Source organism: Trichechus manatus, unplaced genomic scaffold, assembly GCF_000243295.1.
Source record: "Trichechus manatus latirostris isolate Lorelei unplaced genomic scaffold, TriManLat1.0 scaffold00031, whole genome shotgun sequence".
Taxonomy (NCBI): domain Eukaryota; kingdom Metazoa; phylum Chordata; class Mammalia; order Sirenia; family Trichechidae; genus Trichechus; species Trichechus manatus.
In genome coordinates, this window is record NW_004443967.1 from 716634 (window position 1) to 731399 (window position 14766).

At 38.7% G+C, this 14766-nt stretch overlaps 1 protein-coding gene across 6 annotated transcripts in view; it reads left to right on the forward strand.

Moving 5' to 3' along the window:
• Positions 1–14766, forward strand: part of ADD3 (adducin 3) — a 156188-nt gene that overhangs the window by 114638 nt on the left and 26784 nt on the right. For all 6 annotated transcript variants that reach the window (XM_004374834.2, XM_004374836.2, XM_023729922.1 and 3 more), the window contains exon 2: positions 6512–6735. In XM_004374834.2, the coding sequence (XP_004374891.1) occupies positions 6541–6735 (195 nt within the window). In that variant the 5' untranslated portion in view covers positions 6512–6540. The remainder of the gene's footprint in view (positions 1–6511; positions 6736–14766) is intronic.

Sequence of the window (14766 nt, forward strand, 5' to 3'; positions counted from 1 at the left end):
AGATTTGAATTCCCTATCAGGTAGTTCTAGTGCATTTTCTTCCACTGGAGAGTCATCTGGTGTTTTATTTTGGATGCCTATAGGAACCACCCTGTCCTGTTTTCATAAATGTTTTGATATTGTCCGCTGTCTTCGGGGCATTCAGTATTTATTTTTCTCATTTTTTGATTGTAGATTTGTTTGTTTCATCCCTTTTTTTAAAAAAAAATTGACTGTGTCTGAGCAAGCGGACTGTGCGTTCTTTGTTGTTTGCTCATCTGTGGGCACAATACTTTTTGCCTCCCTCTCCAATTGGCAGGGTCAGTCACTCAGATATGGTACGGCAGGGCAGGTCCAGCCGAAGAGGAGTTACTGGGACAGGTTGTTTGTGGCACTTACTACAGCCACCATGGTGGGCCTGCAATCAGTGCAGGCTCCAGTAGGCCGTGCCTGTGCTGGTTGGTGGTGTGATGTCAAGCACATGGTGCAGGTAGGCAGGATGCAGCAGGGAGACCGTTATATGCGGAGCTAAGATGGACTTGGGAGAGAGGAGGGAGGAACATGAGCCAAAAACATACAAACAAAAAAGAATCCTAGGTGAGCTTGCCGTTGGAGTGGAGAGATGAGAGACTATGAAATGGAGAAAAACAGAAAGGGGGAGAGGAAGAAAACAAAAGAATGAATAAGTAAAAATCATAAAGGTTAAAGAACTGCAGAGTTCCCAGGGATCCCACCGGTGTAGCTAAGAGGTCTGGGGAAGTCGCTCTCAGGTGTTGCAGTACAGCCTGGCTAGAAGGCGTAGAAGTATACAACATCAGGTATTCAGGGAACAGAAAGAGAAGGAAGATATAGAGAGATGAGAAACTGAGCAATGAAGAAAGACAAAAGGGGTAAAAGGGGGAAAAGAAAACAAACAAACAAGCAAAAGAACAGGAAGGGCCCCCCAAAAAAACAGCAAAATAAAAACCAACAAAAAAAGTAATGCTCTCAGGGATCCGTCTGCACATCTGTGCAAGCCAAGGGGGATGTCTCCTTGCCACGCAGCACCGCCTTGCCAGAAGGGGCTCCCAACTGAAGAAAAGGAAAAGAAAACAAACAAATAATTCAAAACAAACGAACAAACAAAAGCCCCGGGATCTCACCAGCACGGCAGCCCAGACCGGGAAGTAGCTCCACACTCGAACGGAGCTCCACAGCCCCTCAGAAGTAGCAAAGATGGCACACGGAGCCAGGTATTTGAGTGAAAGGAGGGGGAGGTGGTGGGAGGCAAGGAAGAAATCAAAAGAAGCAGGAAAAAAAGCAACAGTAGCAGCCAACAAATGGCACTCAGAGAGCCAGCCAGTGCAGGCTGGTGGAATCCAAGCAGCCGGAGTTTCTCGGACAAGAGACTGTGTCCGCGGAAAGCAGAGGGGGCCGAGTGTGGGTGAAGAAGGGTAGGGAGTGGGAAAGCGTATATCACAAATTACCAGAGCTCTGCAGCCCCTCAGGAAGAAACAAAGATGGCGCACATAGCCAGGTATTTGAGCGAAAGGAGGGGAAGGTGGTGAGAGGTAAGGAAGAAGTCAAAAGTAGCGGAAAAAAGCAACATCAGCAGCCATCAAATGGCACTCAGAGAGCCGGCCCATTCGGGTGTGTGGAATCCAAGCAGCCAGTGTTTCCCGGTCAAGAGATTGTGGCCATTGGAAGCAGAGGAGGCCGAGTGGGGGTGAAGAAGGGTGGGGGGTGGGAAAGCGTATATCGCAAATTACCGGTTGTTTTGACTCCCGCTGGATGCTCGGTGAGGCTGCTTTCTCGTACCCCCTGTTTGTTGGTCTACGATAGGAGTCCAAGATGGCGGATCTGCGCTGCGTTAGCTGGTAGGGGACCTCTGCATGAATCTCTGCTCGGTCTCCACTCTCTGTCACTTTTCTCACTCCATTTGGTGCTTGGCTGAATTCTTTATCTCTTTATTTGATGTTTTAGGGTTTCAGGATTGTTGTATTCTCTGTTCGGCTTAGTTTTTCGGATCTTTGCTGTGGAGGGACGGCATGGTGCTTCTCCCTAGAGTGCTGTTTTGCCGGAACTCTCAAGTTGGTCAGTTTTATAGAGATCAAGCACTATCAACAACAATTAGAGAGAGAGAGAGAGAGAACAAGCCCTGGAGCCAAGCTCTTTCAGGTATCAGCTGGAAGCAGAAATATTTATGCTTAGGATTAATTGTTCAGGGTAAGAGAGGCTGGAATCTGCTACTTACTTCCTTTAAAACATCCCTCCTTGGTGGTAGTTGAACGGACCACAGGGATGATAGATGTATGACTCCTTTCCAGGCAGTGGCGGTTCTGGTACTTTTTGTCTCTGAGCTAGGGTAAAACCTTTCCAACATTCAGTGCTACTAAACAGCTAAAAGTGGCGTTTGAGTAACCCCTGGATCTGGGTTGTGATTAAGAACATGGGCTTTGGAATTCAACAGACCTAGATTTAAACCCCGTTTCCACCACTTGGTACCTATTTGACCTGAGACAAGTTACTTCTGAGTGTCTTTATTTCCTCAACTGTAAAATAGGGATGATAACACCTATCTCATAGGATTTTCAGAAATAAATGAGCTAGGGTATGCAAAGTCCTCAGGCCAGAAGCCAGCACACAGTAAGAGCTCAGTAACTGATAGTAGTTTTTGAATGCTATAATGACCCATTACTAAAGTAAAGAACACTTAATTATTGTTGGAAAATCTCTGGCAATTATGAAAACTAAGCCAAATCAGGGGTCCTTACTGGTCTCATTATGGGACAGGTCGTAGAGCATGCAAGAACTAGGAAAATCTGAAGGGTCTTTTGAGACAACCCATTTGTTTTACAATTGATCAGGGCACCTTTACAATGCAATTGCTTCCTTCTTTGTATTCCTTGCTAGACTGCAAGCTTCAGGAAGACAACCTATACCTGTCTTATTCATGTTACATCCTCAGTACAGAACCTTTGACACATAGTAGATGCGCAGATGTTTGCTGAATGAATGTTCTACACAGTTGGTGGAAATGCCAAGACTTGAATCCTGGTCTCTTTATCCCCAAACCAGTATTCTGCACTACACTGCTTTTTGGCTGAAAAGATTACATAAAAGGAAATTTTTAGAATATGCTGTCGAAGTTTTTAAAAGGTCAGACAGAGTGTTTTGAGGCATTTTTAATTTTATTTCCCCTTTTTCATGTCATTTCCTCATTTTCTGGCAGATTTAATAGGCCCCAATAGTTTGATATTCAGGAGCGAATGTAGACTAAAAGTCTCAAAATTTTGTAGCTCTCTTTTATTTTATGATACATGAAATAGTATAAATGTCATTGTAAAGTGGATTAGGAGGCAGAATTGTGGCTTTGAATATTGCCTGTGACACAGGCAGTGTGATTTTGACAGGATGTTTAATCCATGAACCTCCAGTTTATCAAGCACTATCATTGTGTAATTGTAAAGGTAAAATAAGATAAAAAAGTGCAAACATGGTGTAAACTGAAGTTTTATACATATGTTTGTGTGTGTGTGTGTACTGGATTCTATTTTACTGTTAAAAGGGATGGTTTGATTTAGTACTTATCCTCCTCTTCCCCTTACTCATCCAAAAATGCATTCATCATCAAGAATCACTTCAAACTCTAAGCTTTCACTTATCAGTGTTTCATTAAACAGTTTCAGTTCCTTAAACCAATGCTAGGACAATGAAATGAATCTACCACCATAGTTTCTTTCTTTTTTACAGTGTTTTAATGAAATTATTTTTGTAAACATGAGAAAATTTGGTTAGACACAGGCTTATTATCTGAGTCTTTCCTCTCTGGTTTAGCATAAATAGTGTTTCGAGGATTGAGGTATAGGTAAAACCCAATTAAAGGTAACATTTATGGACTGTCTTCTAAAAATGGTTTAAGAAGTCAGTGGCCTACTGTGGTAAGCTAAAGCAGAGTTCATTTTTTTGTTCAGTGAGTCCCAGTTATTAACTGAGTTACCCATTTAGTCAGTACTTGGCTGTTAAAAGTCAGCATTACATTTACTAATATTAAAAACAAAACAAAACAAAAACCAAACCTATTGCCGTTGAGTCAAGTCTGTTTTCTGTTTTTTAAACTTTAACTCTCTTTGAAATTTCTGTTAGCAATAAAATGTTTTAAGGGTTTCAAGTGATCCTATTATAAACAGCTTCTTAAAAAATTAGGTTCCAAAGATTGGTCAGAGCTCTAGACTTCTGATAACCCAGCTGGATATGAAGAAAGAAAAGTTTCTTATGGTTGGTGCTCTGCCCACCAAGTTTTTGGCAAATAGCAAGATGATGATGGATACCATAGGTTGGTAAGTCAAGCTAGTAGCAGTACAGTAAAGCCTGGTTTTTGAAAAATATAATAAGACCAGGATCATTCCATTAGTAATAGGTGTTGTGGAAGAAAGGAAGGAATTGACCACTTTTCTTGTGAAGAACACAGTTAATGATCAGATATTTACTGTTTAGTTAAATGCCTTTTCCCAGTTTTTTCATTAATGAGGTAGGATGTGGAAGACTCAAACAAAAGCTCATTTTTTACATTCCCTTCACACTGAGTAGTTGCTTTACAATCATAATATCCAAATGTCATTACAGTGGTATGATGTAAAATGTTTTTAAATTGTATTTCATTACTTTTTTTTGTGTAGTAAAATAATTTTGATAACTCATAGAATGTTGTATACGACACTGATGGTAGCAAGTAGAATAAAACTGAGTTTTAGCATGTCTCGCAGAAATTATTTAACAGAATGAGTTCACATTTTTAGGACCTGAATTAATTATGCAAGAATATTTAGTGCCTAATAGTTTGTGTAGGCTAAGTTGGGTCAAAGCAGCTTTAGAGATGGATTGTATCAGAGAAGACTATTGCTAGAAACAAACACAGACAGTAACCTCACTGGCTGTTACTGTGTTTAAAAGATGAGACTGATATCTCTGAGCATTTTCAGGGAATCAAGTTTCTAAGGAGAAGGTGGCCTTTACTTTTTCCCTTCTGGGTCTGTCTAAATAAACATTTTGCTGGGACTCTGAGGTTCTGAAGAATCTGTAGAGTTTCAGGTCCACAAAAACTTCGCCCCACGCCTTAATTTTTTACATAAATGGAAAAGGAATATTTGGATGTTTTACATTTAACTCCACATTGTTACAAAATACTTCTTTCCACCGGGCAAATATCTGTTGAATAAATAAGTACCATTTTGTCAGAATGGTTTTTCTGTTACCCATATGTTTATATTGAACAGGTTGCATTTGAATAGAAGTCACGACCTATAGAGACCTTGTTTTAAGCAAAATCACCTTTACAATTTCTTTTTTATTTCGTTTTGTTTCCATTTCTTCTTTCTTGTTATACATCCCTTCTTGCGTTTTCTATCCCTAGCTTGAAAGAACAACTAGGGAAAGAAAGGGATACGCTAAATCAGTGATTTCCCTTTCCTTGATACAGGCTTATGCCACATCACCTCTTAGAGCTGGAGGAAGCGTTCCTTTAATTAGCAGTGCCGTTACTCTGTGCTGTGTCCGTGCTCCCCAAAGTGTGGTCCATGGTTTGGTGCCAGTCTGCAGACTATTACTAGTCTGTGACAAGTACAGAATATGACAGAGTTTAGAAACTGTGTTATTTTGTATTTTATAGGAATATTGATCAACAGTGAACTGGAAATTAAAAAAAGAAAATCCTTCACTATAGACAGTTTGAGAAGCACTAAGCTAGACGACTTTATCGTCTAATACATGCAATCACAATTGATTGGCGGGGGAGAGGGAGCTGTTAAATGACTATCCTGTAGAACTAGCTATACCATAGTTGGTTATGTGCTCAGCTGTAGCAAAGCCCAAATGAATTTGTTTCCATGGCATAAAAATCAAGAATTATTCTAAGTATCAATAATGATCATGTTAATTAAGTGAATCATAGCTGTTCATTTGGTTTCTGAATAACTTTATTGTTTATTACTTGGAGTTGAAGCACCATCTGCTAAAGTTAGATAGTCTGGCAACCTTAATAATTTCTACATTTTCCCTGGGAAGTTGTTGAATCATTTGAAAAACATAAAGCTGTGTTTCTCTCGTGTGTTAGTAAATTAGGTTCACTTTAGAAGGTAGTGGTCATTAAATATAACCAAAGTTTGGTTTAACATACAAGCAGGAGTAAGAGAGAGAAGAGAGGCACCATTGACAATACTCCCCAGTTGTGAAAATTTGGCATCTAGATGTGGCATCGTACTTTTGGATATTATGATCATTGCTCCCTTTAAGAATTGAATTAGCAATTGATGATGTTACCATAATTGAACCACAAGTTTCATTAGTTCTGAAAATATCAATTTCTAATTTAGCATGATAACCTAAGACATTTTTACAAAATCATTCTAATTTTTTTTGAGGAAACTACTTAAGAAAGTTGCTACTGTTACTTAGAGGGCAAAAAAAAAAAAAAGTTCTGCTTGACCCATGTAAAATCTGAATATACTAATGAACTTATCATCAGTGTCCTCCTCTTTTGTGTTTGTTAATGCAGATAACAAGGGGAATTAACAGACCTGAAGCATGAGTTCAGATGCCAGCCAAGGTGTGATCACTACTCCTCCTCCTCCCAGTATGCCTCACAAAGAGAGGTATTTTGACCGCATCAATGAAAGTGACCCAGAATACATTAGGGAGAGGAACATGTCTCCTGATCTACGACAAGACTTCAATATGATGGAGCAGAGGAAACGAGTTACTCAGATCCTGCAAAGTCCTGTGAGTTGAAATAATTAGGAGGATGTCATTTTTCTTCCTCTTTGGGAACCTTGATATAATGAAGTAGGGGTATCTTAGACAACCCTCAGGTTAAAAGAGAGGTAGACCAGGAGTGACAAGTTGCTCCCATCTTTCAGAGGACAAATGGACACCTAATTTATATATCTGACTTGCAAAGCTTTAATAACAAACTGGTATTGTTTTCTTGGGTGATATGAAGTTTCTTTGTGTGTTTTCTGGGAGGATAAAGGGTGCTACTGAACTCAAGGATACCCAATTCAGAGTGAAAATCTGTGACTGAAGTGTTAGGAACCTGGAAATTAGTTAGGTATATCCCACGCACATATTTTTCTTCTTCCTTCGCCTGCCTTGACACTCAGCAGCAAAGGAAGACTTAAGGTTTTTGAGGAAGTCTGTGATTTGGCAGCCTAGTATTATATATATATACACACACACATACATATACATATATATATATGTATGTGTATATATATATATATATATATATATGTATGTATATGTGTGTGTGTGTGTATATATATATATGTGTCTATATGTATATATATATATACAGGAGCCTCGGTGACACAAGCAGTTTGCAGTTGGCTGCTAACCTAAAGGTTGGTGATTCAAACTCACCCAAGGACTCCGCGGAAGAAAAAGCCTGACTTCTGTAAAGATTATAGCCAAGGAAATTCTATGGAGAACTTGTATCCTGTAACACATGGGGTTGTCATGAGTTGGGGGCTGATGCGAGGGCAGCTAACCAGTGTTATATACAACCATGCAGGCACACACATATGCACACACACCAAGAAGGTAGATTAAAAGTGAATTACAAACTTAGTAACTCAAGCTGAAAATTCTCTCTGTACAACAATGCCCAGATTTTGTGAGGGTATTAATATGATTTGTTAGTTTTCTTACAAACATTTAATGAAATTGCGAAGGTCAGATAGATATAAGTGATGGAAACTGAGAGGACAGCCTGATTTAACATGATTGAAAAATTGCAGCAAGAGCTATGAAAACCCATAAATTTTCTATAGCTGATAGGAGTCCCAGAAGCAAAATGGTATAGCAAAAAGTTGCTCAAATTGACAAACTATAGATGAAGAATGAATTCATAACATTATACGTAATGAAGATCATGGGCCCCTTAAGGTAGAGTTCAGCACACATAGACAAGTTGGGGTTAGGTTTCCACCTTGGATACTAAAATAAGCATCAAGGGATAGAGCTGCCTGAGGTGGCCCTGGTAAATCATTTGTGTTGTGCCCTTGTGAATTTAATCACAAAGGTTGAGTCCAAAGCCGAAGGGGAATTCCACTCTGAATAATTTTTTCATACCAGTGGCCTAGATGAAAGCATTGAAGAACAGGTTATAAAGGCAGTGCAAGCCTTGAGGAACTTTTTAAGTATAGCACCCAACTTAAAGAACCCTTTCCAAATAGAAAGTAGACTAACCAGAGAAGTCATCATGACAGAGTAAATGTTCAGCGCCTTACTTTGTGCAAACCTGAGTTTCTGTGTTTATAAATACTTGAAGGGCATGTTAATGATTTGAATCAAAATAGATTTATTTCCACCTTTAAAGAAACCCCACTTTTAAGAACTAACTTATTAACCAAATGATTGTAGTCACATAGTATAAATTAATTGACAGAATGGTAAATGAGGTTAGATTTTTTAAAGATTGATAAATATTGAGATTTCTTTGGGAAGTACCCTAAAGAGGACCATTCCATTCTAACTGTAAAGTTTAAATGAAAAAGTACTAAACTAAGTTTCCATGCAAGGGTTTTTGTTTTATGATTTCCCCATTAAGCTAACGACAGTATAACTTTGAGTAGGTTATTTAATTGTTTTATTCTTATGTATTTCCATTTATAAATTGGCTTAAAGATATCAATTTTATTTATGCCTGGGGGAACTTAATGACATAATGGGAAAGGGTAGACCTATAAATTGTCATTTCCCTATTCACTTAGCAAGGGTGATTATTTTCTTTAAAGGGAGAAAAAAAAAATAAAACAGTTCATCTGTTGTTCAGATTTCCGAGGTTGCTGTTTGTGTTGGGTTCTTACTTGAATTCTTGTGTCATTATTGTAGGGGGACATTATGGAATAAATATATATATATATATATATGAATGGTTATTTTCTGCCCAGACAGGAACAAAGAAAGCTGAGGTTTAAAAGAATTGAGTTAGTAATATTTTTGCCTGGATCTTTGCTAGTAAGTTTGAAATCTTGCTTGTGACACACTTGTAAAAGTGCATGTCTTAGTTTCCTAGTGCTTCTCTAACAATACCATCACAAATAGGTAACTTTAAAGAAAAGAAATTTATTTTCTCACAGTTCTGGAGGCTGAAAGTCCGAACCAGGGCCTCGGCTATGTAGATTCCTTCTGTGGGCCTCTCTTCTAGTTCCTGGTGACTGCCAGTAATCCTTGACTTTCCTTTACTCTTTATGGATGCATCTGCCTCTGTTGTCACATGGAGTCTCCCTCTTTGTGTCTGTCTCTCTGTGTCTGTACGGTTCCTTTATAACACACCACTCAAAAGGGATTAGGTTTAGTATGCATCTTACTCCTGTAGGGAGTGTAGGTAGTGGCACAGTGGTTAAGCGTTTGGCTGCAAACTAAAAGGTCGGTAGTTCAAATCCATCAACTGCTCCTTGGAAACCCTGTGGGACGATTCTCCTCTGTCCTGTAGGGTCACTGTGAGTTGGAATCTACTCAGCAGCAACGGGCTACTCTTGTATGGCCTCATTAACATATATAAAGAAAACCCCTGTTTCCAAACAAGCTCATATTTTCAGATATAGGCCTTAAGAGTTCAACATAACTTTTAGGGTGACACAATTCATTGCATAGCAGTACATAAATTTTGTCTTTCTGCCATGTTTTATGACAGTGGTTTTCAAACTTTTAATACAGCAGAAACTTTTCACCAGAGGAAATTATACATGGTGGCCTATGTTAGTTATCCTTTACTAAATAACAAATTACCCCAAAATTTAGCAGCTTAAAACAAGCATTATCTCACCATTTCTGCATGTCTGGAGCAGTTTAGCTGAATGGTTCTGGCTCAAGGTGTCTCATGAAGTTGTAGTCAAGACATCACCCACGGCTGTTGTCATTTGAAGGTTTGACTGGGGCTAGAGAATCATCTGCTGTTGGCAAAAGTTCTCAGATCCTTGCCACATGGACCTCTCCCCAGGGCTGCTTGAGTGTCCCACCCTATTGCAAGTATTGAAGAAAGAGATCAAAGAGGAGCCTGCAATGCTTTCTATGATCTAGTCTCAGAAGTCACACATCATCACTTCCACCATATAGTTAAAAGTGAGTCAAGTTGTACCCACACTTAAGGGAGGGGGAATTAAGCACCACCTTTTGAAGGGAGGATTGTCTACCCTCTGGTCACAGTTTATTTTAAAACCAACACAGTCCACCCTCTGGCTGCAATTTGTTTGCTTGTCTTCCACATGCAGAATATACTCACCCTCTCCAAGCACCCTCCTCCCAGAATCTTATTCCATTGCAACATCAAGTCCAGAATCACATTTTCTAAATCTGGTCCAGGTACAGATGATGTTCCTCAGGTGTATTTCCTTAAATACAGAACAGCTCCTCAAGTACAGTTCCTCTCAATCTGTAGATTGTGACCTAAAGAGAAAAGCCATTTGCTCCCCCATACACACTCAGCACTCAATGGTGGGACAGGCATAGGATAACTACTATAGACATTCCTATTCAAAAAGGAGGGAGTTTGGGAGTGTAAGGAGTTCACTGACTTGACTCATAGAAATTCTAAAATCCATCAGGGCAAATGCTTGGAAGTCCTCAATGAGGATTCAGTCTATTTCCCAGGAGTGAGTCTCTATGACTCTTGGTTCTGCCCTCTGGGCTCTTGGTTCCACCCTCTGCATCTTCCCTTCCCTTGAAAGGTAGGCTGTGTTGGCAGCTTTGTTTTTCTTAGCCTATTTCATTCTTGTAGAGGTTTTCGGGGTCCAAAGACCTCTTTTCCTCTTGTATTGTCTTTGTCCCTTTCACCCCAAGCTGACAGTATTTCTGTGAGTGTAATGATCTTAAAAACTTTGTGGGGATGAACTAGATAAATGGGACCTCCCAAAAATTAAGACTTTATGCTCATCAAAAGACTTCTTCAAAAGAGTAAAAGGAGAACCTACAGACTGGGAAAAAATGTTTGGCTACAACATATCCAACAAGGGTCTGATCTCTAAAATTTATAGAAAACATCAACACCTCAACAACAAAAAGATGAACAGTCCAATTAAAAAATGGGCAAAAGGATATGAACAGACACTTCACCAAAGAAGACATTCGGGTAGCAAACAAACACATGAAGAAATGCATGCAATCATTAGCCATTAGAAAGATGTAAATCAAAACTATAATGAGATACCATCTTACCACGATAATAATGGCACTAATCAAGAAAACAGAAAATAACAAATATTGACGAGGTTGTGGGGAGATTAGAACTCTTGTACACTGCTGGTGGGAATATAAAATGACACAACCACTATGGAAAATGGTATGGCACTTCCTTAAAAAACTAGAAATACTGTTGATTCAGCAATCCCATTCCTAGGTATATACCCTAAAGAAATAAGAGCCGTGACACAAATAGACATATGCACACCCATGTTAATTGCAGCATTATTCACGATAGCAAAAAATGGAAACAATCTAAGTGCCCATCATCAGATGAATGGATAAACTGTGGTACACACACACAATGGAATACTACACAGTGATAAAGAATAATGGTGAATCCGCGAAGCATCTCAACATGAAGGAATTTGGAGGGTGTTATGCTAAGTGAGGAGCCCTGGTCGTGCAGTGGTTAAGAGTTCTACTGCTAACCAGAAGGTTGGCAGTTCGAATTCACCAACCATTCCTTGGAAACCCTATGGGGCAGTTCTACTCTACTATAGGGTCGCTATGAGTCAGAATAGACTCAATGGCAACAGATTTGGTTTGGTTTTGGTATGCTGAGTGAAATAAGTCAGTCATAAAAGGACAAATATTGTATGAGACCACTGGTATAAAAAAAAAACAAAAGGTTTACACACGGGGAAAAAAAAAGTCTTTGATGGTTACCAGGGATGGGAGGGGAAAGGAGAGAAAATTACTAACTAGGTAGAAGACATGTATTAATCTTGGTGAGGGGAAAAGCAATGCACAATATGGGAGAAGTCAGCACAACATGACCAAGGCAAAGGAAGACACTCAGAGGAACACAAGAATAAAGGGTAACCACTGTAATTAACATAGACGATCCTGCAACAATAGTATTAACAAACAGTAATTTACAAATGGATACATAGGTAGATAAGGTGTGCTGAAGAGGTGTGGGAGGGTGTAAAGGAGCACACCCAACTGCAGATATATGTTTGGTTGTGGATATTTCTACATAGATAATTGTAGGTGCTGCATGTATATTAATACAGACAATAGAGCACACAAGGGGCACAGTCATGGAAACTTCTTAGACATAACTAAACACCTTGCAGGGTGAAGTTCCTAAGCTCGAAGGCAAAAGACCATAGACTCAGGGGACATCTACATCAGTTGGCACAACACAGTTCATAAAGACAATATTCTCCATCCTACTTTGGTGAGTAGTGTCTGACGCCTTAAAAGCTTGGGAGCAGCCATCTAAAATACAACTATTTGTCTTTCCCCATCTGGAGCAAAGGAGAATGAAGAAAATCAAAGACTCAAGGGAGCAGTTAGTCCATATTACAAATAGACCACATGAACCACAGCCTACACAACCTGGAGACCAGAAGAACTAGGTGGTGCCCAGCTACCACTACCAACTGCTCTGACTGGGATCACAACAGAGGGTCCCAGACAGAGCGGGAGAAAAGTGTAGAACAAAAAATGAAAATAAAAAAAAAAAAAACACACTTACTGGTCTGACAGAGACTAGAAGAACCCCCCAGACTATGGCCCTGAGACACCCTTCTGAACTGGAACTGAAGCCATTCCTGGAAACCACTTTTCAGCCAAACGATACACAGGCCCATAAAATAATAACACGCATGAGGAACGTGTTCCTTAGAACAATCAATTATATGAGATCAAAAGAACATTTGTCCAAAAGCAAAGATGAGAAGGGAAGAAGGGGTAGAAAATCTAGATGAAAGGAAACAGGAAACCCAAGGCGGGAATGGGGGGAGTGCTGACGCATTGTGGGGAATGCAACCAGTGTCCTGGAACACTTTGTGTACAAACTATCAAATGGGAAACTAGTTTATAAACTTTCACCTAAAACACAGTAAAATTTTTTAAAAAATATATACCAGTACAGCAAAGAAAGAAAAAAAATCTTTGCGGATCTCCTGTGAATATTATTGGGGTTCACTCTGTTAGACAAAACCCCTTACCAGTAAAGATCAGAATCAGATATTACTAACTATATGTAAGTAACAAATTTGTGAACCTTCTATTTAAAATTCTCAGTTCATTTGAGAAGAAAGGAAATCAGGAGAGAAACTAATAAAAGCAAATTGTAATACTTATTTATTAAGCACTTACTATGTGCCAAGTACCTATTGTGTACATTATCTTATTTAATCCAGAAAACAGCCCAATCAAGGAAGTATTAATATCCATATTTTACAGACAAATAACTGAAACTTAGAGATTTTAAGTAACTTGCAATGGTTTTACAGCTGTTAAATGGTGGAGATGGAATTTAAACTACAGAGCTCACGCCTTTAACCACTAAAGGTGTATCCATTTAAAGCGTTATAAATAACAATGAAAAATTCCACCCATATATTTCTTCTTGTTTCATTCACCTTCAAATTCTGTTGCTCAAGTTACTTCATCCCAACTCAAGAAGAGTTTTCAATCAGGAGACACTTCCGTGTCTGTAAATTTGGATGACAAAAACAGCACCTTATTGCCTTGAGCTGAGAAAGGAAGAAAGAACAAAGAATTTGTCTCAGCCTGACCCCAACTATTATTTCTTTTTAAGAATTCTACAGTCTTCTGTCATATTTCAGTATTTTTTTAAGAAAGCATTTGTCTTAGAAATCAAGTGTCTATGGGTAAATTGGTTTAACTAGGTATTTTGTTAATGCAGTAGAAAGAATAATTTCTCTTTGACCAATATACTCCTCATATGCAACGTCTCTGGAGATCCTAGATTGTCATTTACCCCTTTGTCTCAGAATGAAGTGTCCAGGACAGACTGTTGGAATTAAGTGATGCTTCATCAAAGTTAAACAATTGTGTAAGCTGAAAAACTAGCAGATGGCACATTGTATATAGAAGATATCTAGTTAATTCTGAATGGATGGATGGATATAGATACATGAATAGCTGGATGTTCTTTGAGTCATTAAAATCTTGAAAGTTGTCCAACAATCTTCTTCTGAATTTTCCCAATATGGGGAAACAGTTGGTGGGCTTCAGAAAAAATAAAGTTTTTAAGCCTTACCACCATAGGAAGCAATTAGATTGATTGACAGAAGTATAGCATTGTTATTCTGAAAAAATAGGACAACAGGAATGTATGTTGACAGCTCAGGCACATGACATACATGTCTCAATAACAGAGCAGTGTCTAATGCTACAGGTTTATTTTGAAGATAGGACAAAATTGAAAGCCATATATATCCTAGGATATCATTTTACTTGAGACTTAAAATGATAATAAGGTGCCTTAACTAGAAAATTGGTGGAATTCACCATGACCTATCTGGTCACTTTGGAAGCTAAGATGCAAGTATTTTTTATTAACTTTGTATTTTTATTATGTACCTCATTCGAGAAAAGATATTATTCTCACCTTTAGCTTAGTGTTAATTAAGGCTCAGATACAGAAGAAAGACCATCCAGAAGAAATTTTAGTTTATTTTTTCTCCTTTCAACAGGGCCAGTTATAATCTATTTCCAAATGAAATACATTTCTCAATGGAGAAATTCTAAGTAAGTTTGTTATGCTCCTAAATCTGCTTAAGGAGTGATCTAATAACATAATTGCAG